General features: G+C 57.8%; 9 protein-coding genes across 9 annotated transcripts; 4 read left to right on the top strand and 5 right to left on the bottom strand.

Moving 5' to 3' along the window:
• Positions 1–1361: 1361 nt before the first annotated feature.
• On the top strand, positions 1362–3782 carry N657DRAFT_579339 (uncharacterized protein; the record flags this gene model as incomplete). The annotated part of the gene is made up of 2 exons (XM_062789378.1): positions 1362–3458; positions 3510–3782. The coding sequence occupies 2 exons, from the start codon at positions 1362–1364 to the stop codon at positions 3780–3782; spliced, it is 2370 nt and encodes a 789-aa protein (XP_062644452.1).
• A 486-nt stretch (positions 3783–4268) lies between these two features.
• Positions 4269–6052, top strand: N657DRAFT_152770 (uncharacterized protein). Its single transcript, XM_062785976.1, has 2 exons — positions 4269–4284; positions 4546–6052. Exon 2 carries the CDS (start codon positions 4639–4641, stop codon positions 5869–5871), a length of 1233 nt encoding a protein of 410 aa, XP_062644451.1. The 5' UTR covers positions 4269–4284; positions 4546–4638; the 3' UTR covers positions 5872–6052.
• A 181-nt stretch (positions 6053–6233) lies between these two features.
• On the bottom strand, positions 6234–9044 carry N657DRAFT_579390 (uncharacterized protein; the record flags this gene model as incomplete). The annotated part of the gene is made up of 3 exons (XM_062789382.1): positions 6234–6855; positions 6950–8890; positions 8941–9044. The coding sequence occupies 3 exons, from the start codon at positions 9042–9044 to the stop codon at positions 6234–6236; spliced, it is 2667 nt and encodes an 888-aa protein (XP_062644450.1).
• A 721-nt stretch (positions 9045–9765) lies between these two features.
• Positions 9766–13643, bottom strand: N657DRAFT_648862 (uncharacterized protein). The gene has a single exon (XM_062793601.1). The coding sequence runs from the start codon at positions 13239–13241 to the stop codon at positions 10137–10139; it is 3105 nt and encodes a 1034-aa protein (XP_062644449.1). The 5' UTR covers positions 13242–13643; the 3' UTR covers positions 9766–10136.
• A 559-nt stretch (positions 13644–14202) lies between these two features.
• Positions 14203–15208, bottom strand: N657DRAFT_636391 (uncharacterized protein; the record flags this gene model as incomplete). The annotated part of the gene is made up of 2 exons (XM_062791419.1): positions 14203–14888; positions 14962–15208. The coding sequence occupies 2 exons, from the start codon at positions 15206–15208 to the stop codon at positions 14203–14205; spliced, it is 933 nt and encodes a 310-aa protein (XP_062644448.1).
• Positions 15209–16471: 1263 nt separating this feature from the next.
• N657DRAFT_692886 (uncharacterized protein) lies at positions 16472–17953 on the bottom strand (the record flags this gene model as incomplete). The annotated part of the gene is made up of 3 exons (XM_062797187.1): positions 16472–17206; positions 17272–17608; positions 17682–17953. The coding sequence occupies 3 exons, from the start codon at positions 17951–17953 to the stop codon at positions 16472–16474; spliced, it is 1344 nt and encodes a 447-aa protein (XP_062644447.1).
• Positions 17954–18544: 591 nt separating this feature from the next.
• N657DRAFT_701401 (uncharacterized protein) lies at positions 18545–21854 on the top strand (the record flags this gene model as incomplete). Its single annotated transcript, XM_062797353.1, has 6 exons — positions 18545–18632; positions 18790–18986; positions 19070–20053; positions 20133–20625; positions 20776–20777; positions 20839–21854. 6 exons carry the CDS (start codon positions 18545–18547, stop codon positions 21412–21414), a joined length of 2340 nt encoding a protein of 779 aa, XP_062644446.1. The 3' UTR covers positions 21415–21854.
• A 1299-nt stretch (positions 21855–23153) lies between these two features.
• On the top strand, positions 23154–24799 carry N657DRAFT_579347 (glycosyltransferase family 31 protein; the record flags this gene model as incomplete). Its single annotated transcript, XM_062789379.1, has 2 exons — positions 23154–24038; positions 24143–24799. The coding sequence occupies 2 exons, from the start codon at positions 23154–23156 to the stop codon at positions 24797–24799; spliced, it is 1542 nt and encodes a 513-aa protein (XP_062644445.1).
• On the bottom strand, positions 24523–25462 carry N657DRAFT_151945 (uncharacterized protein). The gene is made up of 2 exons (XM_062785974.1): positions 25303–25462; positions 24523–25235 (listed from the first exon to the last, which is right to left on the bottom strand). Exons 1-2 carry the CDS (start codon positions 25336–25338, stop codon positions 24831–24833), a joined length of 441 nt encoding a protein of 146 aa, XP_062644444.1. The 5' UTR covers positions 25339–25462; the 3' UTR covers positions 24523–24830.
• Positions 25463–25846: the final 384 nt, after the last annotated feature.

The following is a 25846-nucleotide window of genomic DNA, read 5'->3' as shown; positions in this document are numbered from 1 at the left end:
ACAGCAGCGAATCACGGCGATTTGCAGGCTGCATTGCTTGGAACCCGCCCGAGCCTTGGAATCGCGGGCCGGGAGGCGGTTGGCGGGTGCCACTTATTTCAGGAGATGCGGAGCTGCGGTTCCGAGGAGAAGCCCCACTGCAGAAGCTGGAGCCAATTGGGGCCGCTTATTGTTTCGCGCAAGGCCCAGAATCCCAAATTGCGCCGGATGCGCGTTCCTCGAACAGCCCTGGGCGACCCCAGGATCTGTCCAGGCTCGCCAGGCTAGCCGCATTCTCCGCCGAGACGTGCGATGGTCGCGATCGCATTGGTCTTGGATGCTGTGCCGTCCAATGCCTTGCACAAGATACGGCGTGGCGAGCCCTGCCATTCGCTGCGTGGGCTCTGCCTCCCACGCTCTCGCCGCATGAACGAAACACACGGTCCAGCGGCCCTTGCCGGCGCCGCAACCTCACAAGCCAGAAATGGAGTACGGGTACGTACCTCTAGCCAAGAGCCAGGGCTGACCTGTGTCCCGGATTCCACACACCCAACCCGCCGCTAGTTACTGCTGGCATTGATGGCACGGCCAGGTGCCCGCTCTTGTCCACATTAACCCCGAGATAACGCTCGTTTGCTGTTAGAACATGAAGCGCGAGGCCCACCCGCGCGACACAGCTGCCAACGGCTGGGTCTGCCGCGCGCACGCGGAGACTGATGTGCCGAGCGCTCTGCGGGCCATGAGACAGACCCAGACCCTCCCTCCTCTCGGGGAAACTGCGGGCATCGTTGGCGAGAAGGCTTAGCAATTCCGGAGCAGAGGCGAGTGAGTTCTCGCATTCTGCCTAAAGAGAAGACAGCTTGGGACACCCTTTATATTGATGCCGTTTCGCTGTTCCGACCCCCCCGGCTGGGCCTTGATGCAAAGACTTGGGCTAGTAGCGGGCTGTTCGACTCTGATATTGTTTGCGGCCATTGGGTGTTACTAGTCAGCTTATCAAGGGCGCGTGCCCACTCCCTCCTGATCGGACCTGACAGACAAGAGCAGGCAGCCAAAAGAGTGTGGGAACATCGGTTGGGGAACAACACCAGGAACGGTCATCTGGCGCTTCGGGCCTGGACAGCGACACGAAAAAGGGGCGACCAACTGTGAATCCGGCCGAGGTTTTGCCCCCGAAGCACCGAGCCAGCCTGTAAAAGAGCAGCACAGCCGTTCCTCCGAGACGACCTCCACTACCCCGATGCGGTACGACCACGCAGAGCACTTGCAACAGCAGAGGCATCCATGGTTACGGGCATTGGGACAGGATGACAAGCTCAGCAAGCGGCGGTCCCGTGTCGGTGTCGACGGCGACGCCAGCCGCATCATCGGTCGACGTGGTCATGGGAGGCACAACAGGGGCTGCTTCGACGGCGGCGGCAGAGTCGGCTTTGACATCAACATTATCAACATTAACAGCAACACCGAGAACGACGGTAACGGTCAGCGCCAACCTACTGGCAACAGTTGGCAGCCTTGGCCATAGCGGGCACGGCGGCCATAGCGCAAACGGTCTGAACGTCAACGTTATTAATGACAAGGGTCTCGAGCCACGGGCGCGCTGCAGCCAGTGCGGGCGCCGGCGCACAGGGTGCCACCACCTCCCGCATCAGCAGGGCGTCCAGCAGCCCGCCTCCTCGTCGTCGGCCGCCAGTGCAATAATTGCCAACGGAGCCCTCAGCGCCGCCGCTCCGCACACACGACCCCGCAGGATCTCCAAGCTAAGACACCGCGCTGCTTTAAGTGTAACCTCTGCCCAACAACCCCAACAGGCCCAGCAATCCAATGCCGCCGTCGCCGCGCTTACTTTCTCGCAACCCACCTTTCACTCGGCCTCGGAATCGAGCGACGCCAGCAGCCCTGCCATGGAACCGCCCGTGCTCTCGTTTTACGGAAAAGAGCCCGTGCCGCTGCCCTCGCGTTTTGCCCAGATCAAGCGCAGTCTCGTCGCCGGCCACGAGAAAGAGCTCGAGGCGTCGTGGGCCCGCCTGATCCATGCGCTGCGCGACCATGTCGACGACATTGCGTCGCGGGGCTCCAGCCTGACGCCAAGCATTGACTTTGCCGACATCCGCAACCCGGACGCCCGTGCCGCCTTCTCATGCGACCTCAAACGCTACGGCCTCGGGTTAATACGCGGCGTCGTTCCCCGCGCCGATGCGCAGGTCGCCATTGACGAGACGGTAAAGTACCTCGAGAAGCAGACCGACTACAAGGAGCCGCCGCCTCAGGATCCGACATGCTTCGACTTTTTCTGGACCCCTGCGCAGGTGCGCACGCGAGCACACCCCCGCGTTATGGAGGCCCAACGGTTCGCCATGTCGCTGTGGGACAATGCCGCCGACGATCGCATGGCCATCCGCTTTCCCATTGCGTACGGAGACCGTTTGCGCATCCACGGCGCAAACATTGGCAACGTGGGTCCCGACGCCCCACCAAAGGCCAGAGAGTCGGAACCCTTGCGCGACGAGGACGCCGACGACGGCCTGGAAGCGCAACAAGCCGCTGCAGAGTTGCTCGGCGATTTCAACTCCTCGACCGTCATTGCGCAGGTCGACAACGGTAGTCTCGAGCGATGGGAGCCCGACGGCTACGGACGCGGCGGCACCTACGACGCCGTGTTCAGGGGCGAGTGGGAGAAGTACGACCCCTGGGACCCAACATACCGCGTCAGCGCCACGCCGGACCTCTACAACGGCTACGGCGCCTGCAGCATCTTCCGCATGTACCAAGGCGTCGTGGCCCTCAGCACCATCGAGCCGGGCCTGATCCGCCTGCTCCCCAGCCCCAAGCTGGCGACCGCATACTTCTTACTCCGGCCCTTCTTCTCGCCCAAAACAAAGCCACCCGAGCGCCGTGACGGTCCCGAGTGGGACGCCTTCCTCGACCCGTCCAACTGGGCCCTCGACAAGGAGCAGACCACCATCATCCACGGCGCCGTCCCGGGCCACGCCCAGCGCATCACCGAGCTCTGGCACCCGCACCTGCACATCCGCCGCACCCTCGTCACCATCCCCACCCTGCAGACCGGCGACTACATCGTCTGGCACCCGGACCTGGCATACCACATCACCTCCAACCCCAACGTCATGGCCAGCCGCGCCCCGACTCCTCCCCCGCGCGACGAAAACAACAACAGCAACGACTCTGCCCTCTCCGGCGGCGGCCGCCCCGTATCAATTTTGGTCTACGTCCCCGCCGCGCCGCTCACTCAGACAAACGCGCTGTACCTCGCCCGCCAGCGGAAGACCTTCCAGCGGGGCCACCCGGGGCCGGACTTTGACTCGACGGGGAGCGGTCTTGGCAGCGAGGCGACCCACGTCGGGCGTCCGACCGAGACGGATATCGCCGAGGTGGGCGGACCGGCCGGGTTGCAGGCCATGGGGCTTGCGCCCTTTGATGTGGCGCCTACGCCGCCGGATGCGAACGCTACCCAGGCTGTTTCTTCTGGTGGTGGTGGTGGTGAGGGGGAGGGGGGTCGGGGGCAGCAGGCGGCTGCTGATGGGGATGTGGACATGAACGGGGAGTCGGCGTCGGCGCAGCAACAGCAGCAGCAGCAGCCGTCTATGACGAGGGCGGAAGCCGAGGTGGCGCGCATGGCGAACATTATCTTGTTTCCCGACCGATACGACTTTTACATGGCCAAGCGCAACGCGAACGGGAGTAAGAGGAGTAAGGTTCGGGTGGAGAAGTTGTTGAACCCCGTGGAGGATGATAGTGGGAGAGGAAAGGCGAAGGGGAAGGAGGCGGCGGGCAGGAGCTGAGCCCTGATGCAGCCGACATTACTCTGCGATGGGAAGGCCTGGGGAAGGGATTGTGCTTGGATGGATTTTGCTTGTCCGTACAGGGTGTTATAGAAGAGAAGTCATACCCCCCTGGCGATTTGTGCAAGAGGAAGAGAAGGAATCTTTTCTAGTGCGGGTCTAGCTGCATGGGTGAAAGGGTCCAAGTTTGTGCATAGCAATGCCCAATGGCATATTTCGATGTTCTTTTGCTCGCGACGTGGAATACGGGAGCATGTGGTAGCATTGCGTTCGTGTATATACGAGGTTGTCTCTGTTGTCCGCAGGCCTCACATCTGACCTCGCCATGAGTGAGGTTCTCCGATGGTGTTCTGTCTCCCTCAAGCAGAGCGAGGCGACTGGCGGTCGTTAGCCATCTCATTGACTGGGGTTGTCACTCAGGCTGAAATGGATCAATATCGGGAAGTGTGATGATGCGCGTGGTTGATAAGGCAATCTGGCTTATATGATCTGCGTTCACAAGGTATGTGACGAACCAAAGCCCCATGGCTGACCGGGCTGGTCAAGCGCCGTCGTCCAAGTCTCCCTGAACCCCGTGCTTGTCCCTGCAAACAGGTGGCCTATTGACGGCCGACTTATCTGTCTTTTTGGAGATCATCCGACGTGTACTGTCTTATTCGCTTACCGGCTGCTTGGTAAGAACCTCGCCGCCGCTTGCCCCAGTCATGTTGAGCTTCGCTCTGTTAGGCCATGGCAGACCCTGACGTGACTTGATCCACGGTAGGGACTCAGGATTCACCCAAATCAACTCTCATACTCGGCTACGCCCATCAAGAAGCGGCGTCGTGGTCAGTAACGGTACAAGGGCTTCTCGACCATGCAGTACATGTTCAATGGGAGGAATCGGGTGCAGACGGGAAAACGGAAAACAGCTATGCAGCTCGCTGCAGGGGACCTAAACATGAGGACATTATCTCGCCCATCCCAAAGAACTCAGCAGGAAATCTGCTCTCGGGAATCGCGATCACCACCGTCTCGTAGCAGCTCAGAGCCGCCACTTCCCTCCAGCCACCCTTCCTACAGCCGCACATCCTCCTTCGGCTGTTTCCCCCTTGCAATGGCAGGCTTACCCACACCGTTTACGTCCATCACCGACCATCCCGCGGTGCATCATGTCCTTCTCTACCACCATTCAGCCACCATTACCCAAGCCAGCCCGAATACGTGCCGGCAAAGCTCGCCTCCAACAGCAGGAGCATCAATAGTCCACCTCCTCATCGCAGCAACGCTGAATCACCTCCGCCGGACCTTTGTCCCGTGGCTGGGGCAGTGGATATGGTACGCCCACCCGCTGGATGACCTCCGGTTGGCCGTGTCAAATCCAGACGTCTTTCTGGGCGAGGTGATCCTGGGGTACTCGTCGACTTGGGCTGTGGGGAGTTCTGCGCTGAAGGTTATCTGGCATGTGGGTATGCTGGCTGCGTTGTCACGTCTACTTGACGGGATCGGCGATGATACAGGTGGAGAGCGGACTCTGGGGATGGTGAGGGGTGGAAGGAGGCGTGGGAGGAAGGGTGGGAGTGAGGGGAAGAAAAAAGGGTGGAGCGTGGGGAAGGCGGCCAGGATGAAGCGGATGAAGCAAGATGATAGTTATGGGGAGGTATGGACGGATACTGCGAGAGTGGGATACCTGCTGTGGGTGATGGTGACAGCCGAATACGTCTTTGCCAGAGCCATGAACACGGCTGCGTGCCTGGTGGCGTGTTACAAAATCCTTACGGGAGGGGAGACGGGACGTGTTACGCTAAGATATGTGCTGAGGACGAACCTGCTCAAAGTTCCGTTTGTCCTATGGCAGTTGGTATGGTATCTGAGAAATGGGTTCTGGCCGCTCGTCTTGGGGAGTGTGTCTTGGGCGGTTCACGGCCAACCGGGCCTGCTTATAACGGGTTTGGGCTGCATGGGGGGCGTAATGGCGTTGCTCAAATACCGGAGTACGTTCTACATCGCCCTCGAGATTTGTAACGTGTTTGTTTTCCTCGGGTTCGTGTTGGTTGGTCTTGTCGTCTTGCGGTTGGGTATATACTCTAATCCACTGGGTTGCAAGTGAGCACATCCGGAGAATCGATTCAGGTCGGAAGAGCAACTGCGACAAGGGTGGAGCCCTTCGAGGAAGGGATGTAACTTAAGACAATGGCGGTAATCATGTATCATCTCTGGCATTGAGGATCGCGTCTGGTCTGTGTGCGCAAGAATGCTAGTCAGCGCGTCCAGCTACACTGCCATTCAGGTGCTCCTACCTGGCCTGAGGGAAGGTGTTCAACCAAGGTATGTCACAAGAAGCTCATACAGAAATCCCACGGGCCACACATCTTATACCCTCCCTCTTACAACCATACTATATGTACGTCCCCATCCACCACTTCACGCAAACCCCAATGGCAGGGGCAGCGGCTGACTGCAGCAGCCAGTCTACGCATACCCGTTCGCAACGAGCCACTCCCTTACCCCATAGGAATCCCTCATCTTGTACGCCGCCCGCCCCCGAATCTTATCCTTGACCTGTTCCAAAGTCCGGTCAAAGCCCTTGGTGCTGACGCCTGCAAAGAAACTCTCAATATCCCTCAGGCTCTCGAGATCGGTAAACTTAGGCAAGCTGACATTGACCATGCGGTCGACCACAATGGGGTTCCCGCCCAGCTTAGCCTCGAATTGGGCCCAGTTGTCCCGCAGGTAGGCCCAGAGGAGCGGGCGGCCGACGCGGTTGGCCGCCAGCACGCCCGCGAGGATGTGCATATCGGCGGGCGGGATCGAGTCGGCGGCTGAAGCGGGAGGCGAGGTGCTGAAGAGAAAGGGAAGCAGGACGTCCTTGATGAGACCCTCGTCGTGGGTATGGCCGAGCGCCTGCAGGCAGATCTCCTTGCCGTCGATGGCGGGGGTGGTAAACCACTCCTTCTTGAGGGCGGCGACGGCGTTGGCGGGATCCTTGAGGATGGCAGCGCGGTAGACGGGGGCGCGGAGGTCGGCGGCGATGGGAGACTCGGAAGGCTTGGATTGGTACGCAGACCAGCGCTGGAAAGCGTTGGAACCGACTCTGGAGGGGGGTTAGCAACGTCGTCTGTGGGAAAGATGAGGCAGTCAGGGTGAGGACATTAGGGCGAAAGGCTTGAAACAAGATAGAGACATACTCCTCATGCGAGTTCGCAATGGCAGTCAGAAGCAACCGCTTCCGCAGCAGGCTGGTGTTGAAATCCTCGTCCTTGGGGCCCTCCCAGCCGACTTGTTTCAGCGCCTTGTCGATCAGCTCAAGGGTGAACTTCTCCAAGCCCTTGTTGACCTGCTCGTCATCGCCAAAGATGGATTTGAGCGTGGCAATCGAGTCAAGCGCCTGGCTTAGCACACGGTAGTGCGTCTCGCTCTTAAGGCCCTGGATGAAGGACAGCAGCGCACCGGTTGTGGCGTAACCAGAGAAAGCGAGGTCAGCAGCGGATCCGGTGATGAAGATCTTGTCTTCGGTGGTGAGGTGCTGGAGCTGGGTACCGAGGAGTTTGAGTCTGGACACGGGGTAGTTGACGCGGTAGAAGCCAGTGGCGTTAGCGTTGAGCTGGTAAAACTCCTCACTGACGCCATCAATGGTCGACTCCTTGGCCGTCAGAGTGAGCGGTTCGATGCCCTGAGAACCAACCTTGCCCTTGACGGCAAGCGGTACCCACCAGATGGTTTGATCATCCTCAGGCTTGACATCACCAGTGGACAGGAAGCGGGACTGCTTGACCGAAATCTGCTGCTTGCCTTCAGTGACGGTCAGCACGGGGAACCCGACCTTTTCGATCCATGGCTGCATCAGGCTGTTGACGTCAACACCGGATGCCTCGCTAAGAGCGTTCCACAGTGCCTCCGTCTTAGCATTGCCATAGGCGTGCTTCTTCAGGTAAATCGCGATGCCCTTGAGGAAAGTCTTGATGCCGAGGTTGGAGGCAAGCATGCGGATCATGGAGCAACCCTTCAGGTAGCTGATCTTGTCGAAGATCTGGTTGACATCGAGAGCGTCACGAACCTCGACCTGGATGGGGTGAGATGAGCGAACGCTGTCAAGAGAGAAAGCCTGGTCCATGCCCTCGTTGATGAACTGGGGCCACACCTCCCAGTCCGGGTGCAGGTGGTCGGTTGCCAACCAACCAGCCCATGTGGCGAAGCCCTCGTTGAGCCACAGCTCGTCCCACCAGTCCATGGTGACGAGGTTGCCAAACCACTGGTGGGCCAGCTCGTGCGCGACAACATAGGCGATTCTGTTGCGGAACCTGGCCTCGGACAGCTTCTCGTCGAACAGGATGGCTGTCATGCGGTACGTGACCAGACCCCAGTTCTCCATGGCACCATGCGTGAATTCGTGCACGGCCAGGATATCGCTTTTGGGGAGTGGGTAGTCGATTTCAAACTGCTCCGAGAAGTAGTCGATAATCTTGGGGGCGTGTTCCAGCGCCCAGCGCCCTTGCTCCTTCAGGCCGCGGGTTGTATACACGCGGACCGGCAGCTTCTTGCCGTTGTACTCGCGGCCGGTAAAGGCCTCGACGTACTCGAAATCACCAACCGCCCATGCAAGCAGATACGTGCTCATGACCGGGCTACGCTCAAATGAGACGAGCTTCTTCCCACCCTGGACTGGCTTCGTCTCCTTCACAGGCATGTTGGAGAGGGCCACCTGATCGTCGGGAATCTCAATGGCGAAGTCAAAGGTCGCCTTGAGGTTCGGCTCATCAAAGCAGGGGAAGGCACGGCGGGCATCACACGCCTCGAACTGGGTGCTCAGCATGTAGTGGAACTCTTCGTCGCGGGGCACGCTTGCAGCGGCTGGGGCAGCCGGCTTGTACTGACTTCGGTAGAAGCCAGCCATGTCATGGTTGAGCACTCCGGTGAAGTCAATAGTCAACGAGGCATTGGCGGACACGGGAAGCTGCTGAGGGAAGGTGATGGTAGACCGCTGGGTTTTGGTGTCCTCGGCAAACGTCGTCGACTCCCAGGACCCGTCACTCTTTCCTTGGCTGACGACAATCTTGGAGTTCAGCAGCTTGAGCTCTAGGGTGTTCAGCACGACTTCGCTTGTCGCTTTGACGATCTCGCCATCGATCCTGGGGCCGTCAGCAACAGATACCTCACTCTGGTCAACGTCGAAGTCTACCTGACGGTGCCCTTGTAGGACCAGTTCTTAAAGTCGAGATCCTTGATGGCCAGGTCGTAGTGGACCGGCTTGAAGTTGTCCGGGAGGATGTCTCTGTCCGTCATGTTTTCTCGCCTGTGCCTGAAGGATGCGTGCGAGCAGTAACGGGGGAAGACTATGCACGCGGAGGTTGTGGCGGATGCCGAGCGGAGGGGGAGTCTGCGGGTGCTTCTTGGACTGGGCCTTGAGGGCAGCGATGACAAGTGTCTGTAGCTAGTTGCCTTCTGTAGCGAAACGACCGTTGGGGAGAAACGGCTCGTATGAATTGTATTCAATGAGGGTGATGGAGCCAAAAACCTTGCTCGGGCTAGAACGCGTGAGTGATGCATGAGGTTGGAAGATCAAGGTGAGTCTGGGGGTTAAGCTTTTGGCCGAACCCCACTCCCACTTGCAGCTCGACCCTCCAATGATGACGGCAGCAACAGGAGAGCCGTCTGAACGCAACCGCCCGGACCAGTGCGATGCGGAGCTAACAACCGGAGAAGAGAAAACAGCGGGTAGCGTATTGACCGAAAACCTTGAACCGAGGAAGAAGTCTCAAACAGGCAAATAGCAAACAGTGAAAATCACAAACTCAACACAGCTTCCGGTCTGGGAATTAGTGGATGGCTTTGATCGCGTATGAGGAAGGAGGGGCAGAGCATGTCGTGGAAGTCGTGATTTAAAACCCGCAATCGCCATGTGCGGGTGGGTCCAGATGGTGGAGCATCACTTGCAGGCCCAGCGGGTCACGAACACTGTGGGAGCATTAACACCGGTGCTATCCGCGAATTCAAGAGACAAATGGATCAAGGTGAGTGTCTTAATATAACTTGCTGTGGTGAGATTCGGAACAGCATATGCAGGGAGCTTATATCTCTCTTGCAACTATTTCTTTTACTCCTCACAGGGCAGCAACAGAGCACAGCGGAGTAACCGGATTCGAGCAAACAAAGCGCCTCCGAACCATCCCGTCCCACTCAACGCCGAGTAGAGAACAAGCCAGAGCCAGCAGCCCATAAGAGCCAGAGAAGAAAGCAAATGCCCAAACCGAGACTAAGGAAACCCCATCGAAACCGTAAATCGATACAAATGCCCCATGAGTAAAAAGTATGCATGACTTCCAAAAAGCCCCAAAAGCCCCGAAACCAGCCCTCCATGCTCCCCTTGACTCCCCTTCACTCCGAGGTCGAACGCCCTTCGGCCTCCCTCTCAACCACCTCCGCAACTTGATCCCACCACGCCCCATGCGCGTCCCGATCCACCGTCGACACCCGCCCCATCATGTCCACCATATCCCTCACCTTGTCCACAAACTCGGCCAGCCCGAGGCTAGCCAGCTTTTCGCCGGCCGTGCTCGTCGCCTTAACTTTCTCGCTTGCCGAGGGCGCGGCCACTCGCGCAAGGATATGCCCGCGCAGCCTACCCAGCAGCAGCCTCAGGACGGGCTCCCTTACCTCCGCATCCTGCTCTTTACTAGATGCTACTTCGGCGCTCGCAGCCAGGAACTTATTGACCATCCCGCGAAGGTGCTGTCTGGTTGCGGCGGGCATGGACCGCCCCGCCTCAAGAGCAGCCATGATGCCCTCGGCGGCAGCGTCAGCCGTCATGTCGCCGCGCGGGTCGTCGGCCTTCTCGAGCACGGCAAGGATGCGCTGGGCTTCGGTCTTCCACGGGGCGCGGACATCGCGCTTGAGAAGGTTCTTGCATTGCAGGAGAATGGCGCCAACCGTGATGATGCGGCGGGTGAGGTGGCCTGCTTCGAGGATGCGTTTGTGATCGAGGAGGAGCATCTGGGGGATTTCGTCCCGTGCGATGGGCGACAGTTGCGTGAAGAGATCCACAAGGAGTTGCGCATAAATGCGGTTTGCCGTTGGCCGGGAGGATGGGTGGTTGATACCCTCTGGGTCACGGCGGGATGTTTCGCCGAAGACCTTCTGACGCGCAGTACGCCAAGCCTCGGTCGCGGCAGAGAGATCGTACCTGCCGGACTCGACGTCGGCAGCGAAGGCTTTGGCCTCGTATGAGGCCGCCTGCTCGATGAGCCGTGGCGCTGCGAGCTGCAGGAGATAGTTGGCGTAGTCGCTGAGCATGACGTCGATGAAACTGTTCAGCGCCTCCAGTCGATCAACATAACTGCCGTGGCTTAGCTTCTCTTCGACCAGCACTTTGACCTCGTCATCCCGGACCGGAGCACAGAGTTTTGGCAGCAGGGAACCCATCGCCTGGAAGAATTTCTCGTAAGAGAAGCTGCCCATGGTGAACTGGCGCCTCGCAATATCGGTATCCAATAGTTCTCCAATGAAGGTATGCATCGAGTTGCCGGGTTTGACGAGGCGCTGCAGCTTCTCTCGGACAAGGTCGGCAACCTGCAATAGCAGGAAGAAGTGAGCATCCTGGTTGTGCTCCTGCATCGTCGATCGCATCTCTTGGAAGAGCGGAGCAAGCAGATGTTCTTGCTGTTGGTGATACTCGTGGGGCTCGGTGCGGAACTCCTTGTTGATGGCCAGCTCATGGACAACGATTCTGTTATCCGGCAGCAGACTCTTCCCGCTAGGCACCACGATGCTGACCTTAAATGGCTCAGGCTTCTTCGAGGGCGTCGATGGAGGCGTTGGCGTCTGCGTTTGTGATGGGTCCTCACGGCTCTCTTCCACCCCCAAGACCCCCATTGCCGTCTCCGTGACGGTGTGGTCCGCCACACGCGGCTTGGTGTCGCCAACAGGCTTCTTGACCCTTGCTTTGCGCGCTGCCTTCACGGCATCCGCAACGAGTTGTTTACCCTTGGCTGGGCCAGCTAACTTTTTGATCCTCACTAACAGCAGCAGCTGGTTGTTCCGGATGCTTTCCTTGTAGACCTGGTCGACTGAACCGTCCGTCGTGTCCTTAACAGACTCCCAAATGGCATCCAGCTCGACAAACTGCATGACCATCAGGTCCACAAGAGAACTGGAGTCGCGTGCCTTCCACGCAATCAACGCATTGTAAAAGGTAGCGTAGACTTCGGGGAAGGCTGACAGAAGCGCTGGAGGCGGCGTGAAGTTGTTGAAAGCGGTCAGTCGTCCGAGGATGTTCTCGAACAGAACCAGCAAATCCCTAGCTTTGCCAACCAGTTCCTGAGATTGCGGGTTGGCCAGATTATCCTTGGGCATAGGTTTCGCCTGGCTCGGCCCTGCATCTCCGGGGATATCCTTTTCATCCTTATTGCTGAGAACCTGTGATGGATGGCCTAGGATGAGAAAGGCGCTGAGGAAAGACCGCACTGCGGCCATCTCCTCGACAGAGCCCGGCGCGCCCTCGTTGAGCCCACAGATGCGGAGGATCCGTGTCGTCAGTACCAGCACGCTCTCTTGAGAGAGAAGCATGGTGACCTCGTCAAACGACGTCTCTCGAACAGCATCCAGGGACAAGCCCAGAGCCGAAAACTCGGCAACAGCCTGCTTCCTCTTCCTGGCTTTCCACCACCATTGTATCCTCGAAGCAGCCTCTTCTTCGGTCAGCGGGCTGGGTTCCTGCTCCTTAACCTCCTTGACCTCAGGCATGACCTCAACTGAGGTGGGCTTGCGGATTCCGAGGCTCTGGCCCCGTTCCCTGCCCTTGCCCTTTGCAGCATTTCGGCTACGCAGCTCTTCTCGCCTCCTCTCAGCCTCGGCAAGCCGTTCCTCCATCTGCAGCTTCATCTTGCGAATCTCCTGTTCCCGCTTCTCCTTCATGCTCTCGGCCACAGCCTTGGCCCGCCTGACCTCCTCGGCACAGGCGGCAGCAATTTCGGCCAGGTTACGCTCGCGTGCTTGGGCAGCGGCCAGAGCCCGCTCCTCGCTTGCGCTGGTGTTCTTTGTAGCGGCTTTGGCAAGGGCAGCCCGCAGGCGCACCTTCTCGGCGTGTGCAGCACGGTCGGCCAACCGTGCCTTTCGATCCTCGAGGATCGAAGCCCTGCGGAGGTGCTGGGCAATGTACTTGCTCTGTGGGCCCCCATTGCGGCCGTGCCCATGGGACGAGCGAGAGTGTGCGGAAGATATGCTGTTGCGGCGGGACGACGCGGCGCTGTCTCCGCGGCGGGTCTGGTTGGTAGCGCGGTAGAACAGGCGGGCGGTGATATGAGGAGGCGGAGTGTAGACCCTTGCGTTTTCCTCCTCTCCCTCGCCACCCACGAGCTCCATCTCTTCGCCGGGCGGCGAGAGGGCGCGGTCTGCAGTAGCATGGGCCGTGTCGCCAGCAGTTAGCCCGTTGGACTCATCCAGGTTTCGAGCGGGCTCGCTCAGGTCGAGGGAAGGGCGCCGCATCGCGACCGGCGTTGCGGGGCTCGATACAGGCGGAAGAAGTCGGTGTCGGCTTTGAAACCTTTTATGGCGGGAGTTTAAAATCGACGAAAGATGGATGCAAAGGGTAGATGGGTCTTAATCGCATGGACTTGGATGCAAACGGAGTCGGAGTCTCGGGGTGATGCAAAAAGTCTGTTCAAAACAAACGCTCGGAATAAACGGGTCGAGCACGGGCACGGGGCACGAGCACGTTCAACAAAGAACAAGACGCGAGTTTTTGGAGTCTCAGGTCTGCTGAAGAGAATGGAGGAGAGGAAATCTCTGGGAAAAAAGAATGTAATGAGGAGAAAAAGACAAAAAGTCGGCCGGCAGGAACCAGTGCCAGCGCAACCGAATTGCTGACACAGGAGGGCAACGTTTTTGAAGGGCAATCTGGGCGATGCGACATGAATGGAAGGCTGGGGAACCATGATGACGGCAGCAGAGAAGCTTGGGCCCAGCTCAAACAGTCAGTAATTCAGATCAAGCAGGCGGGGCACTCGTCCGCCAAGGTTAAGCGAACTGCTCGCTATCGATAACGCTGGTACTTACTAACAGAATCGCTTGTTGCAAGCGAGGCGCTTTGCTAACAGGAACCCAGCGCATGTTCATACGTCCGAAACACTGGCCTTCCAGCTCGTTCTGCAATTTCGGTCAGGCGACCAGTTCTGCGGTTCTTCAACCTCAATAAATGTTCTCTTCATTACGTTACCCAAGGCAGCCGTTTCGGTCAGGCCGAGGAAAATAACGTTTCCTTGCTTACATGTACGGGGGCACCGGGAGAACAGTGTACAGCTTTGGCTTGGACAATGGCATCAACAATCATGCATCATCACCTAACCATAATCAATCAGACTCGGAAGGGATGGAAGCGATACTCGGTACGGCATGCTGACATGACGCAAAGTATCGGAACCCGTTGGAACGAATGCGACAGCCGCTCTCACCCCCTCCCAGCCTCCAACTCGGCCAACGAGCTGTTTATCGTCGGCGTCCTCCCCAACCCCGATCCTTGCAGTTCGTGCACCAGCCTCTGGCTCCATGTCGAGTCGCCCGGCAGCTCCGGGGACGCCTTGTCCACCTCCACGAACAGCCCGCGGTCGCCCTCCCCGAAGCGCTTCAACTTCCTCCAACTTATCGACGACCCCGACGACGACAATGACGACGACAATGACGATGACAATGTCTTCTTCCCGTCCTCCCCCGCCCCGCGCCGCCGCTTTCGCCACCAAATGAGATAGGCCACCTCCATGGCTACCAGTAACGCCACGACCAGTATCAGCCCGATGGTTAACCCGGCTGCGGTGCCGGGCGACCAATCTGGTATTCGCTCGTCTGGGTCTGGACCCGATGTGGTGATGGTGGAGGTGGTTGTGGTGGCTACCTCCCTGGATGGCCGCGTCGGGGATGGTGTTGCCGTGGCAGTAACATTGCTGGACACAGCGTTCGGGCTGACGGCTGGCTCGACGAGCAAGAAGCCCGGACTCGTCAGATCCGGGTCTGACGCGACGAAGTCCCCTTGACCCGTCGGCGGCTTGAAGCGAAGCACATATTTTGTCTCGCTGGCGAGCTGGACTGTTGGCGGGTCCGAGGTGACGAGTTTGAGGTTGCCGTCGTGGGAGAGGTTCACTGCCCCTTTGGCCATGTTAGTGAACCTTGCTCCGTGAAGGTAAGGTGGAAGGTATGTTCTCCGGTCACTTACTTGCCAGGCAGAGTGCCACTGGGTCCGGGTCAATGGCCCAGCTGGTCAGCCAGAGGTCGTAGATGCTGTTGTTGAGGGCGTTCCACGAGATGAGTATCTCGTCGCCGTGCCGATATGTCTCGGAAAAATCTGGTCTTTGCCCGTTGGGCGCATTCCACAAGTATTGTCTCTGGATATCTTCCGCGTTGTCGTTTTTGCGGCTCCGTCTTGTCGTTTGTTGGCCACTTACCCGCCCTCGGATCGCCATGTTCGATAGTTCCGTTCACAACCGCAGTATGCAAGCCACCATTGATCTTTAACTGCTGCAGCGAGTTTGCGCTCACGATCAAGGACTCCGAAAAGGCAGGTTCCAGTCTTATCACTCAAACTTGATATCGCGGCATTCGCAGGTAGATCAGCTCCGCTGCAAGCCCCGTTCTTGAGGCTTGCATCTCATACCCAATATGTGCCTACAGAGTGGCATTTTGCAGGTGGCCGATAGGGTCGCAGTGCCATGAAGGGAGGTACGATGTTGGAGAACGAATGAAGTCGTGGCGACGTGCATATAAGCGCTTACTCTAACCAACGGCCGGCGAACGGGCCCAGCACGGCGCTTATACCGTTCTCCTGGGTACCGCGGTGCCGCGGATGGACGAATAACACGCCACGGACCTCTGACAAACTCGACGCGTCAACCAGGACACCACACGCGAAACAGCTGCCTCCGGACTAAACCTAGCTTGATGCTGACACGTGTGGCTGCATGTGAGAGACGACGACGGCCTTGTGGGTTTGACGGCCTCCCCCTCTGCCTTGGCAGCCAGACATGCGGCCCCGAGATGCTCCGCCAGCTTCTTGGACATGCTACCAAGGAGCTGGCCCAAGGAGCTGGCTTCAACGTATGGTGAGACCCCGGGATGCCTTCCTGGTTGGCTTCCCAGTGGCCCAAAACAACACGGTATGGCTCATAAAGTCGCTCGCCCGAGAACTCGCCTTGCCCCGTATGAATGGGGCGCCATGGCTCCGCAGCATGACTTCGCCGCAGAGTAGAATGGCTTCTGCAGAAAACTCTAACAGCCCACAAGCACCTCTGCGTTATCAGCGGGCAGCAGAGTTCGAGATCGTCGATATCTCCAACCGGAATCAGATCCTCTTGATCCACCCACCACACCATACTCGTCCAGGTCTTTTGCCCTTCTCGCATGAAGAACATGGCTACCGCAACGTTTCACAGCCGACCCGGCCCCGCACCCAAGGCCTGCATCCAGGCAGGGCCGGCCGGCCTGAGTTCATGGCTACGTGCCCGTACCCACGCACAGAGCAGCCAGTGGGCAAGGTATGATGGCCTGACACTGAATATGTCTGGGAGATGGCTTTGTTTTCCCAGTCTCTCTGCTCCTATTGAGTCGTCCCGGCTCCTTGACCTACCATCTATGACTTCAGCATCAGAGAGAAAGGGCGGCAGAGTGGACGGCTCGAAAGGTAGCTGTCTGGAAATCCGCGATGCGTGCGCAGGTCACGGTCTATTCATCTACCTATTCAGCGAGCTCCCGGGATAATTGCATAACTGGTGGTCGCCAAACGTGACAGACTGCCATTTCAAATCCTCCGCCCCCAGCTGTCTCAGAAGCACGGCCGGGTCCGCTGCCTTGATGTTGGGGCCTGGCGCCATGGCTGTGGATGAAAATATGGCGCCTCCGCTCTTATAAGAGCCCTGCTCAACGGGATCCTCGTCCTCGATGACCATACAGCAAACGGCCATCTCAAGCTTGTCAACCACCTCACCCTCGCCATTCTTCAGCACAAGGCCCCAGATGCCCGGTCCGTTGGAAACCCCGGGGCGCATTCTCTTGTTGGGAAGTCGGTGAACGAGCGTCCCGTTGAATATCTCCACGCCCTCGGACGTATATGGCTGGACATAACCCAGGCCAGGTAGAGACGGACGATAACCCGGCCACTCGGGTAACTCGATGGTGCCCCATGAGCGAAAGTCAAAGACGGTCATGGCGTTGGTTTCTGCCGCATGTTGGTTTCTGTGAGCTGGATCCCGAAGTATATACACCCCGCCCTTCTCAATGAACTTGTCGAGGGATCCCAGAATACCGACTCCCATGAAGAACGCGTTAGAATGCGTCTTGAATCCAAGCGGCAGGGAGTGAATGTAGGGTGCAGCGCTGAGCACGTCGGATGGAAAGTCGCCAGGGAAGGCCTTGTGCAGTCGGAGAGCGGCGATATCGAGACGGTGTCCGTGAGGATCCTTAAGGAACTGCAGTGGGATGCAAGCCTTGTCCGCCCATTCCACGAAGCGCCTGTACTCCTGGCCGGCTTGACGGTCTCTCGTCTCTCAGAGACAATGAGAACGGCATCGGCGCGGGCCCGGCCCTTGAGCATTCCTTTGTAGGGCCACGTCTTCAGGGCAAACTTCTTGTTGATGGGTGGAAAACTTAGGCCCCGGTCAGGCCACGGCTTTTCCGGTGGCCAAGTCAGGCCCTGGCTGATGGCACTCCTATCCAGCGGGCGTCCCCAGGCGTCTATCTTCCGAGAAACTTGCTTGACCAAGTTGTGTGCCGCTGTCATCAGGTAGATGGGTGCCTTGTCATCGTTGCTGACTCCGCGAACGAACCACGCAGTCCCCTTGTTCCACGCTGTCGGAATCATGTAGTTGAAGCTCGGATTATTCCAGGGCTATTGGTAGGAACTCGATTCCAGGAGGTTTCTCGCGTGGAAGGTGGACAACCCACGGATACCCGTCTGCTCTGCTCGACTTGGCCGCCGGGATTTGCGTGATCCGAGTATTCCCATCTACTCTGCTGTCCTCCGGGGTGCTATGCTCCCAAAGGGTCTGCGATAATTCGTTGATGAATTCGGGCGGAGTGACGCCGACGTAGTTCTCAGTGCCCGGATGTCGTAGCTCCCAGGTTATATAAGGGTCATCTTCTTGGCTGACCATTCCAGGGTACTGCCATCTGTCCGGCGCGGGAACCTTGATTTTGGCTCCTTTATTGTGCGTCATTGTGCCGTCTATGCCCAAGACGAAAGACAAGATGAATCGTTGCTAGTCCAAGAAAGAATGTCTTGTTGATTGAGATGAAGACCTCATGAGCGGATGTCTCATGTCGACCGGCCTGTCACTTGAACTAATTACCAGGCAGGCAGTGCTTGCGGGGACGCAGCGAAGTCTCTTCAGCCAGCCCGATCGATGCATGGCTTGAATAAGTCGCGAGCCCGTTGCTACGTACATGCAGCTGAGCCTCGTCAGCCAGCCGAGTCGATGCATGGCGTTAACTAGTCGGGACCTGAGAAACCTGTCTGAGACCGAAAAGAGGGGTCCATGGAACCACGTCGGCGACAACCAAGCACACCATACTAGGTCATAATGCACGTTTGCGGCGACGGCCAACCAAGGAAACCGAACATATGGAGTGACCAAGACATAGAGCGGTCTCTCCAGGCGAGACAGGCATCTGTGTGTAGCGGAGATTTACAAAAGGGGCCATCAGGTAATCAAATCGGTGAACGAACGGCCTACTTGCTGTAGCAGTAACAGACGCAATCATCAGATTCACCAAGCGTCCAAGACTAAGTCGTGTTACCAAGTTAGAAGATGGGCGACGAAGACAGAAAGGCAGTTCCTTTCAAGGCAGAGGCTTTCACGCCGATGCAACAAATCTTCACCCGGCTGAGGGACTACTGTACGCCAAATCCGCGCTTTGTTTTGCCCTTTTTCAAAACGTATCGAGAGTTACAAGTCGACCTGTCGCCAAAGGCGGCAGTTTGTTCACGAGCTACTCCCAAGTCACGCTGAATACCTTACGTACCTGACAAGACATGGCGGACATTATTGGGCAGTTGCCACGGGACAGGGCGAGGTCTTCCAGCTCGAATGGCCGGCGAGGGTGCTCGACAAGGGTACTTATGACTATGTCGGCAGCGATGGGATCGATGCCCAACAAGTCGAACCTCAGACGGTTGTCGACGCCGAGTTTCGTCTTTCAAACGATCTGATGACCTTAGGGAACATCTCGGCCGGGCCGAGCGGTTCCAAAGTAGGTACCAGCCTCACCCATGTGACCGCGTTTTAAAGGAAAAAAGGATACCTTAGCCAGACCTGACCAATCCCCAACACCAGCTCTCTCAAGTCTACGAGCAAATCATTTTCAACCTCGTGCCAACAACGAGCGGCTCCAGCCCAAACCTCGAGAAGCTCCACATTGATCAAGACAAGATCAACGACTGGCTCCTCGAGGAAGTGGTCGACTGGGAGCCGCCTCGGGAGGACCTTCTCGCCGATATCCCATCAGACTACGACGAGCACAAACCACCACCACCAGCCGCCGCCAAACCCGTCGAGGGAGGAAACACGAGCAACACCGTTGATGATGCGTTCGACTCTCCCCTGCGCACCATCTCGCGCGTCGACCTCTACCAGAAGATCCTCGACGTGTACGAGTCCCAGAGATTCCGTTGGGCGACATTCAAGGTGAAGGCGCGTCACAAGGACATGACCAAGGCCACACCAACCGAGATCGACAATCACAACCGGCTGCTGTCAACCTACGCACCCATCTTCGACGCCCGTCTCGAGGGTATCTGGACTCTGCTCGTCGTCCGTGGCCAGTACCACCGCGTGAAGTACTTCTTGGGCTTGATCGATGTCGGCTCAGCCTCCGATCCTCTGCTCAAGGCCAAGGAGAACGTGCTGGCGTCCGTCATGCGGAGCATTGACGATAGCGAGGACATCTACCCGGTCATCTTCAGCCTGTCGACCTGGGCCAGGAGCTTGAGCACCGCATTCAAGCCCGAGGACCATCTCGCGAGCGAGCCGCTGATACGCGAGGAGTTGATGGAGAAGCAAAAGGAGCGGGCCGTCCTCCTCGAGCGCCTCAACAATTTCAAGGCGGCCGAACAGGACGTCGAGGCGCTCGAGCGCAAGGTGGACGAGGCGCGGTCGAGTTTCTTGCAGGCCCGCGATGCCATGCTCGAGAACTACTCGGACACGGCGATCAATGCTATCGAGATGTACTTTGATGTTCAGGCGCGAAATCCCGACAAGGGCAAGGGCAGCACGGTGGCGGAGGATATCGAGCGAGGCGATCTTAATGGCGCCCTCGAGGTCATGAATCAGAAGCCACTGACCGCTGAGCAGTTTACCAAGCTCAGAGACATGCATGGCAAAGTGTATCAAAAACCAGTCTGCCTTACAGAGCGCATCAGAGGCGCTCGCAAGAGCGTCGCTGGCGGCGGCCATGGGCCGAGGGTCTGACGCCAAAACGGCCGTGGCAACCATGCAGGAGCGCATCGCCTCGCTGACCATCGACATCGACTATATCGTCAAGATCCTCGGGTCCTCAGATAATCCATTGGGCGTTGACGTCCACGTGCCCGACCCGGATGCCACGGTTCCCGAGGGTTCCCCTGAGGGCACCTCCCCTGCCACGGTCAAGGTCTTGCCCAAGCCGACCAGTCTTCCCGCGCGCGTGGTCCCGACTCAACCCGTTCTACCGCGGAAGGAGCAGTTTGCGTCGACGTGGCAGGAGGTAGTCTGGAAACTAGACACGGCGACGACGTGGAAGAACTCGATGGCGTCGGTATTCCAATCTCACATGGATTGGAGCGTCGATTTCTTCGGCTCGGCTTCGGGAAGCGAAGACAAGCAGGAATCCCACAAATCAGCGTCGTCAACCGGTATGTATGGGGGATTAATAAATCATTTACCTTCAACATATTCAGTTATGTTGATAGCAAGTCTAAGTTTAGTTGCTTTCCCTTTCATGACAGGTTTTTATAGTAAAGATTTTATTCTAGAATCTGCTTTTGGACAATTTAGTTTTTCAGGGGTAGCTGCTTATACAATAGCTACTATTGGTGCAGTATTTACAACTTTATATTCTGTTAAAGAAAAAGCGAGATCAGCCTGGGATTCCGCGCGATGAAGGTGGTCATCGACAGGCCGTGGTTCGACGGGTCGGTCCTGCGCCGCAACGAAGACTACTACCGCACCCTGTCGACGCCATCAGCGCCATGGATCCCGACGCCGTCGTCAAGGCTCTCAACCCGGAACCTGGCGACTACAGCTTGGTAGCCAAGAAGCTCGGCCCCGCGTGGAATTCCGTGCTGCCATCCTACCCGACCGCCTTCGTCGTCGCAAAGGACATCCACCTCGTCTTGCGCAGCGACAAGGACTGGGACTCGTCCCAGGTTGACGATTTGCACCGCAGCATGAGTGCGGGCGGCGGGTTCTTGTGCTTTAGCGTGTCCAAGTCCGAAAGCTCAGAGGAGCATCGCACCGCCGCGGCCGTCGCTCACCGGGGCGAGTACTTGTCCATCCGTATCCCGGCGCCGCAGATCATCGGTTGGTGCCTGGAGCTGACGCCCAAGGATGCCTCGCAGGCGGCCTACACGCAGGTCAAGGATTCGAGCTTGGGGAGGGGTGCAGACCCGGCACCGCACCCTGGTCCGCCCAGCAGGGCCTAACGGCGATTTTGTCGACCGGGTGTCTTCGGCTCTTGTCGTTCAGTCGTTGGGCCGGCTCACCCGGAGCGGACTGCGCATGCCAGTTCCCACTTGCGGTTGTGGGGTATATGTCATCTCTTTTCCCTCCGCCACTCCGGCGATATCTCGTAGACATCAATGTCATCGATCTGTCAGAAGCGGGCGAATTCTTTAGTATTCAAGCTCCTGTCCTTGACCTGTGCCGTCAGATCGTTGCGCTACTCTATACTTCTTCCTTGTGGCCTGAATAAGCGTAAATGTGCCCCAAATCATCCATTCATGGTGTTGCTATTTCGGAAGCTCCCGTCGGATGCCGATTGGGCCTTAGCATTGTCCCTTTTAGGCCGCTGGGTCTGAAAGCGGTTCGGCGATAGCGGGCCACATGCCGTCAAATCCGTCTTGGTGCTCGGTTGAGGTTACATATCTGGCTGCTGGGATGCATGTGGCGTTTCTCGGGTCAGCAACGAAGCCGACAGGAAGCGGAGGGAAGAACAGGGTTGAAATATGCGCAGAATGGATTGACTTCCAGTCCATGGAACAAACAATGCCAGAGATTCGTCTTTTATATCCGTAGACAAGATCGACAACGGGCCACGCGAGCCACGGTGGACCTCGGTCGGATTCCCACCCACCAACCGGGTTTACCTGGCTCTGATTGTTTTAACTTTTTTTCAGGAAGGTGCCAGTCAGCCGGTAGCACCCGACTTTGCAGTTGAAGGTCCATATTCTGGGATTGAACAACGTTCTGATAAAGCGGCATGGACATCAGTTGTACGTAAAAGGCACGATCCGATCACCTTGTTGGGCTTGCTTTTTATGTCTTTTCGTGGTGTGGGCGGCCAGGGCCAGATCGGGCTTCGGGGTTCTGGGTCACTATCCAGATTTTAGATATGGCGTGCTGAGAGGGACTCGGAGGAACTTTCGCCAGCCTCCACATGCAACCCCCATCATGCTTTCCAAAGCAAGAAGATAGGGAAAGTCGGACCTCGGGGCACCGAATCGAGTTCCCTTTGGCTCCGTGCGCCGCCCAATCGATGTAAACCGACTTGCCGAGTCTGGATTGCTTCAGGTCCGTTCTCCGGTGAGGGCACATACCCGATGTGTTAGGCCTTTTCGGGGCAAAAGTCAACCTGGAAGAACCTGGCCCAACCCGACCAAGCTGAGCCCAGACCGCAGGGTCCATTGTCCTTTCCAACGTTAAAGCCACGCACTGACACGGGACTCCATCCGATCGTCACCAACAGATCAGATTACGGGCGATTCCCCTGTGCTAAAAACCTCGCAGTCGTATTTCTGCACCACAAGATGCACATGTTGCGAAGCATGTGCAGGATAAGCATTGGCGTCCCTTGGCGCTATCGGGACCCTGCTGCTTGGCCCCAATCATTGCCACCGACACCTGGACAGAGAGATGTGGTGCCGGATTGCAACACGAGTTCCGGGAAGCTGAGGGTGCGGACTCGTATTTCGCTTCAACGGGTCCCTCGGCGGCCTGGCTGTGGGGATGGTCGCTAATCACCCCAGCTCCTTTGGGCTGACTCGAGACATGTCTTTCCATTCTGTTTTAACCTTAACTATCGCCTTCGCGGACCACACTGCCGGAATCTGCTCATGAGGCTAATCGGGGAATCAAAAGAAATGCGTGCTATCGGCTTAGCTACAGCCTGATGATTGCGCTAAAGCCCCTCCAAGGCCTAGAGCGCAGCTGTCCGACTGTCAAGATGCTGAGCCGAAAATCCTCCATCCCCCTCGCCGTGACGGCCATCACCATCCTCGCCGTCCTTTACACTGCGAGGATAGGAGCCTGGTACGGCTTGGACGAACCATATTACCCCAGCGACCCTCACAGGAGCCATCATGCGCCCCAAGGCGCTTTCGAGGAACCTCCTCCTTCTCCTCCTCCTGGACTTCTTCCACCACCTACCAACGCACCTACTGATCCGGCATGTGAGGGCTTCCCAGACACTAGCAATGTGCTGCTGGTCATGAAGACGGGCGCCTCCGAGGCCTTTGCGCGCGTGCCAACCCACCTGATGACCACCCTCCGGTGCTTGCCCGACTTCCTCATCTTCAGCGACATGGATCAGAACATCGCCGGCCAGCAGATCCACGACAGCCTCTCGACTGTGCTGCCCGAGGCCCAGGAGGGAAACCAGGACTTTGACCTGTACCGCCGCCAGAAGTGGTGCGTGGTCAACCAGGACAGCTGCAACAAGCTGGGCAACCCGGCCGACGAGGGCTGGGCCCTGGACAAATACAAGAACATCCACATAGCTGAGAAGACGTATGCCATGCGCCCGGGCTATGACTGGTACCTGTTCATCGATGCCGATACGTACGTCCTGTGGCCGAACCTGATGCAGTGGCTGAAGACGCTGGACCCGGCTGAGAAGCTGTACCTGGGGAGCGTCACCGTCATCAACAACTTCAACTTTGCCCACGGCGGCTCGGGATACATCGTCAGCAAGGCCGCCATGGAGGAGTTCGTTGGGAAACACCCGGGCGTCGGGAATGAGTACGACGTGCGCGCGAAGAACGAGTGCTGTGGGGATTACCTGTTCGCGCTCGCCCTCAAGGCCAAGACGGAGGTGGCCGTTCAGCAGATGGTGGGTGTTGCCGGCTTTTGTTTCCCCCCACACCGCGAAGACATCCTCTCTCTGTGCCTCATCCTAATCCCAGCCGCCCAAGATTTGCTAACACCCAGTCCCAGTGGCCTACCATCAACGGCGAGAAGCCCTCCACGCTCCCTTTCGGCCCGACCCACTGGTGCCACCCGATCGTGACCATGCACCACATGAACGCCGAGGAGCTCAACACCTTCTGGCAGTTCGAGCGCCGCCACCTCCTCCAGTCCACCACCACCATCATAACCCACCAGCACGGACAGTCAACCAAGACGCGGTCTCCACCACCGCCATCACCACCACCACCCCGCCCGCTGCTCATGAAGGACATCTACACGGCCTACGTGGCCCCCTACCTCAACGCTTCCCGCGACGACTGGGACAACCTGGCCGACAACCGCTTCTATCTGGATCCTGCCCGGAATTCGTCATGGGAGGACTGGAAGCTGCAGCGGAGCAAGAAGCCCGCGGAGCTTAATGAGCACGAAAGGATGGCGCACTTGTCGTTTGAGCACTGCCGCGCGGCGTGCAAGAGCCTGGGGGGGGACGAGTGTTTTCGGTTTCGGTACGAGGATGGCGCGTGTAGTATCGGGGATGCGTTTGTTCTGGGGAAGCCCGTCAAGAAGCCGGATGGGGAGATGGTTGGGGTGAAGAGTGGGTGGATGGTAGAGAGGATCCAGGCGTGGATTCAGAGGCAGGGCGCGAGCTGTGATAAGGTTAAGTGGCCTGAGGTTAAAGGGTGAAGGGGTTGTTGGCCTTTGAACTTGGGAGAGATTAAGGTGCGAGTCGATATGGGGAGCTTTGGCTGCTTCGCGACTGAAAGGGGAGATGCTGCGCCGCATCGAGGCCCGGAAGGTAAGAAACACGGCTTGAGATCGAGAATTCCCATAGCCCGGCTTGAGGATCTCGTGAAGCCAAACCCGCCGCGATCTGCGTGTGGTCTTTCGACATCATGATGCGGCAGATGGTCGGCACAGAGCCCTCCGCGCGCCAGCGACCTCCTTTGTATACGGAGGCTTGGGAAGTATTTGGATTGTGTTGCGGCGTTTGGGAGTCCCTGGCATGCAACATCGTGGGTGTAGCACTGGAGGTTTTGATGTTACTTTGTACGTTGTGCATAGAGGGAGTGATAGGCAGACATGAGGTAGTCGAGCTTAGGATGAATATCGTCCTAGCAAGGTAAGTACATACATCTGCCGAGGAAGTTGCCCGGCCAGGCTCTAAGGTTGACATGTGATCCACAGATGTTCTCACTTATACCGAGGGTGACCGAACCTCCCATCACCACCTAGAGCTTGTTGGTCTTTGGTGCAGTGGGGAAGGAGCCTCTTAGTGCCTCAATCCGCTTGTATCCTTTGGAGGTTTAAAACAGTATGGGTACAGCTAACTTATGGTACATGAAACAAAGATACCCTTGCGTTGTCCGATTCATTGTTGCATTTTGAGGGTTGCTCAGCGACATCTGTGGTGTTCCATGAAGCTCGTTACTTGTGGACTCCCATTTCGACTGTGGTGACTGGAACTCGCGACCTATCGGCCTGCCGCCACATAAAGCCTCCCGAATTCGGCTGATATCAGGGAGGCGGAAGAAGCAACCCCATTAAGGGAAATGGTAAAAATCACCCCACAAATCCGCTCTTGTCCCTTCCCGGCTGTTGAAACACTGTAGCGGCGGCGGTTGGAGATCTGTAGACACATCAAAAGATCCCGAGGTGGTTATTATTCTCTGGATTACATGTAGGGACAAGGGCGAAGACACATATTGAGCGTCAAAGGATCTGCGCTATGGT

The sequence above is a fragment of the Parathielavia appendiculata genome, assembly GCF_033297405.1.
Source record: "Parathielavia appendiculata strain CBS 731.68 unplaced genomic scaffold N657scaffold_15, whole genome shotgun sequence".
Taxonomy (NCBI): domain Eukaryota; kingdom Fungi; phylum Ascomycota; class Sordariomycetes; order Sordariales; family Chaetomiaceae; genus Parathielavia; species Parathielavia appendiculata.
This window is presented reverse-complemented; position numbering and strand designations above follow the sequence as displayed.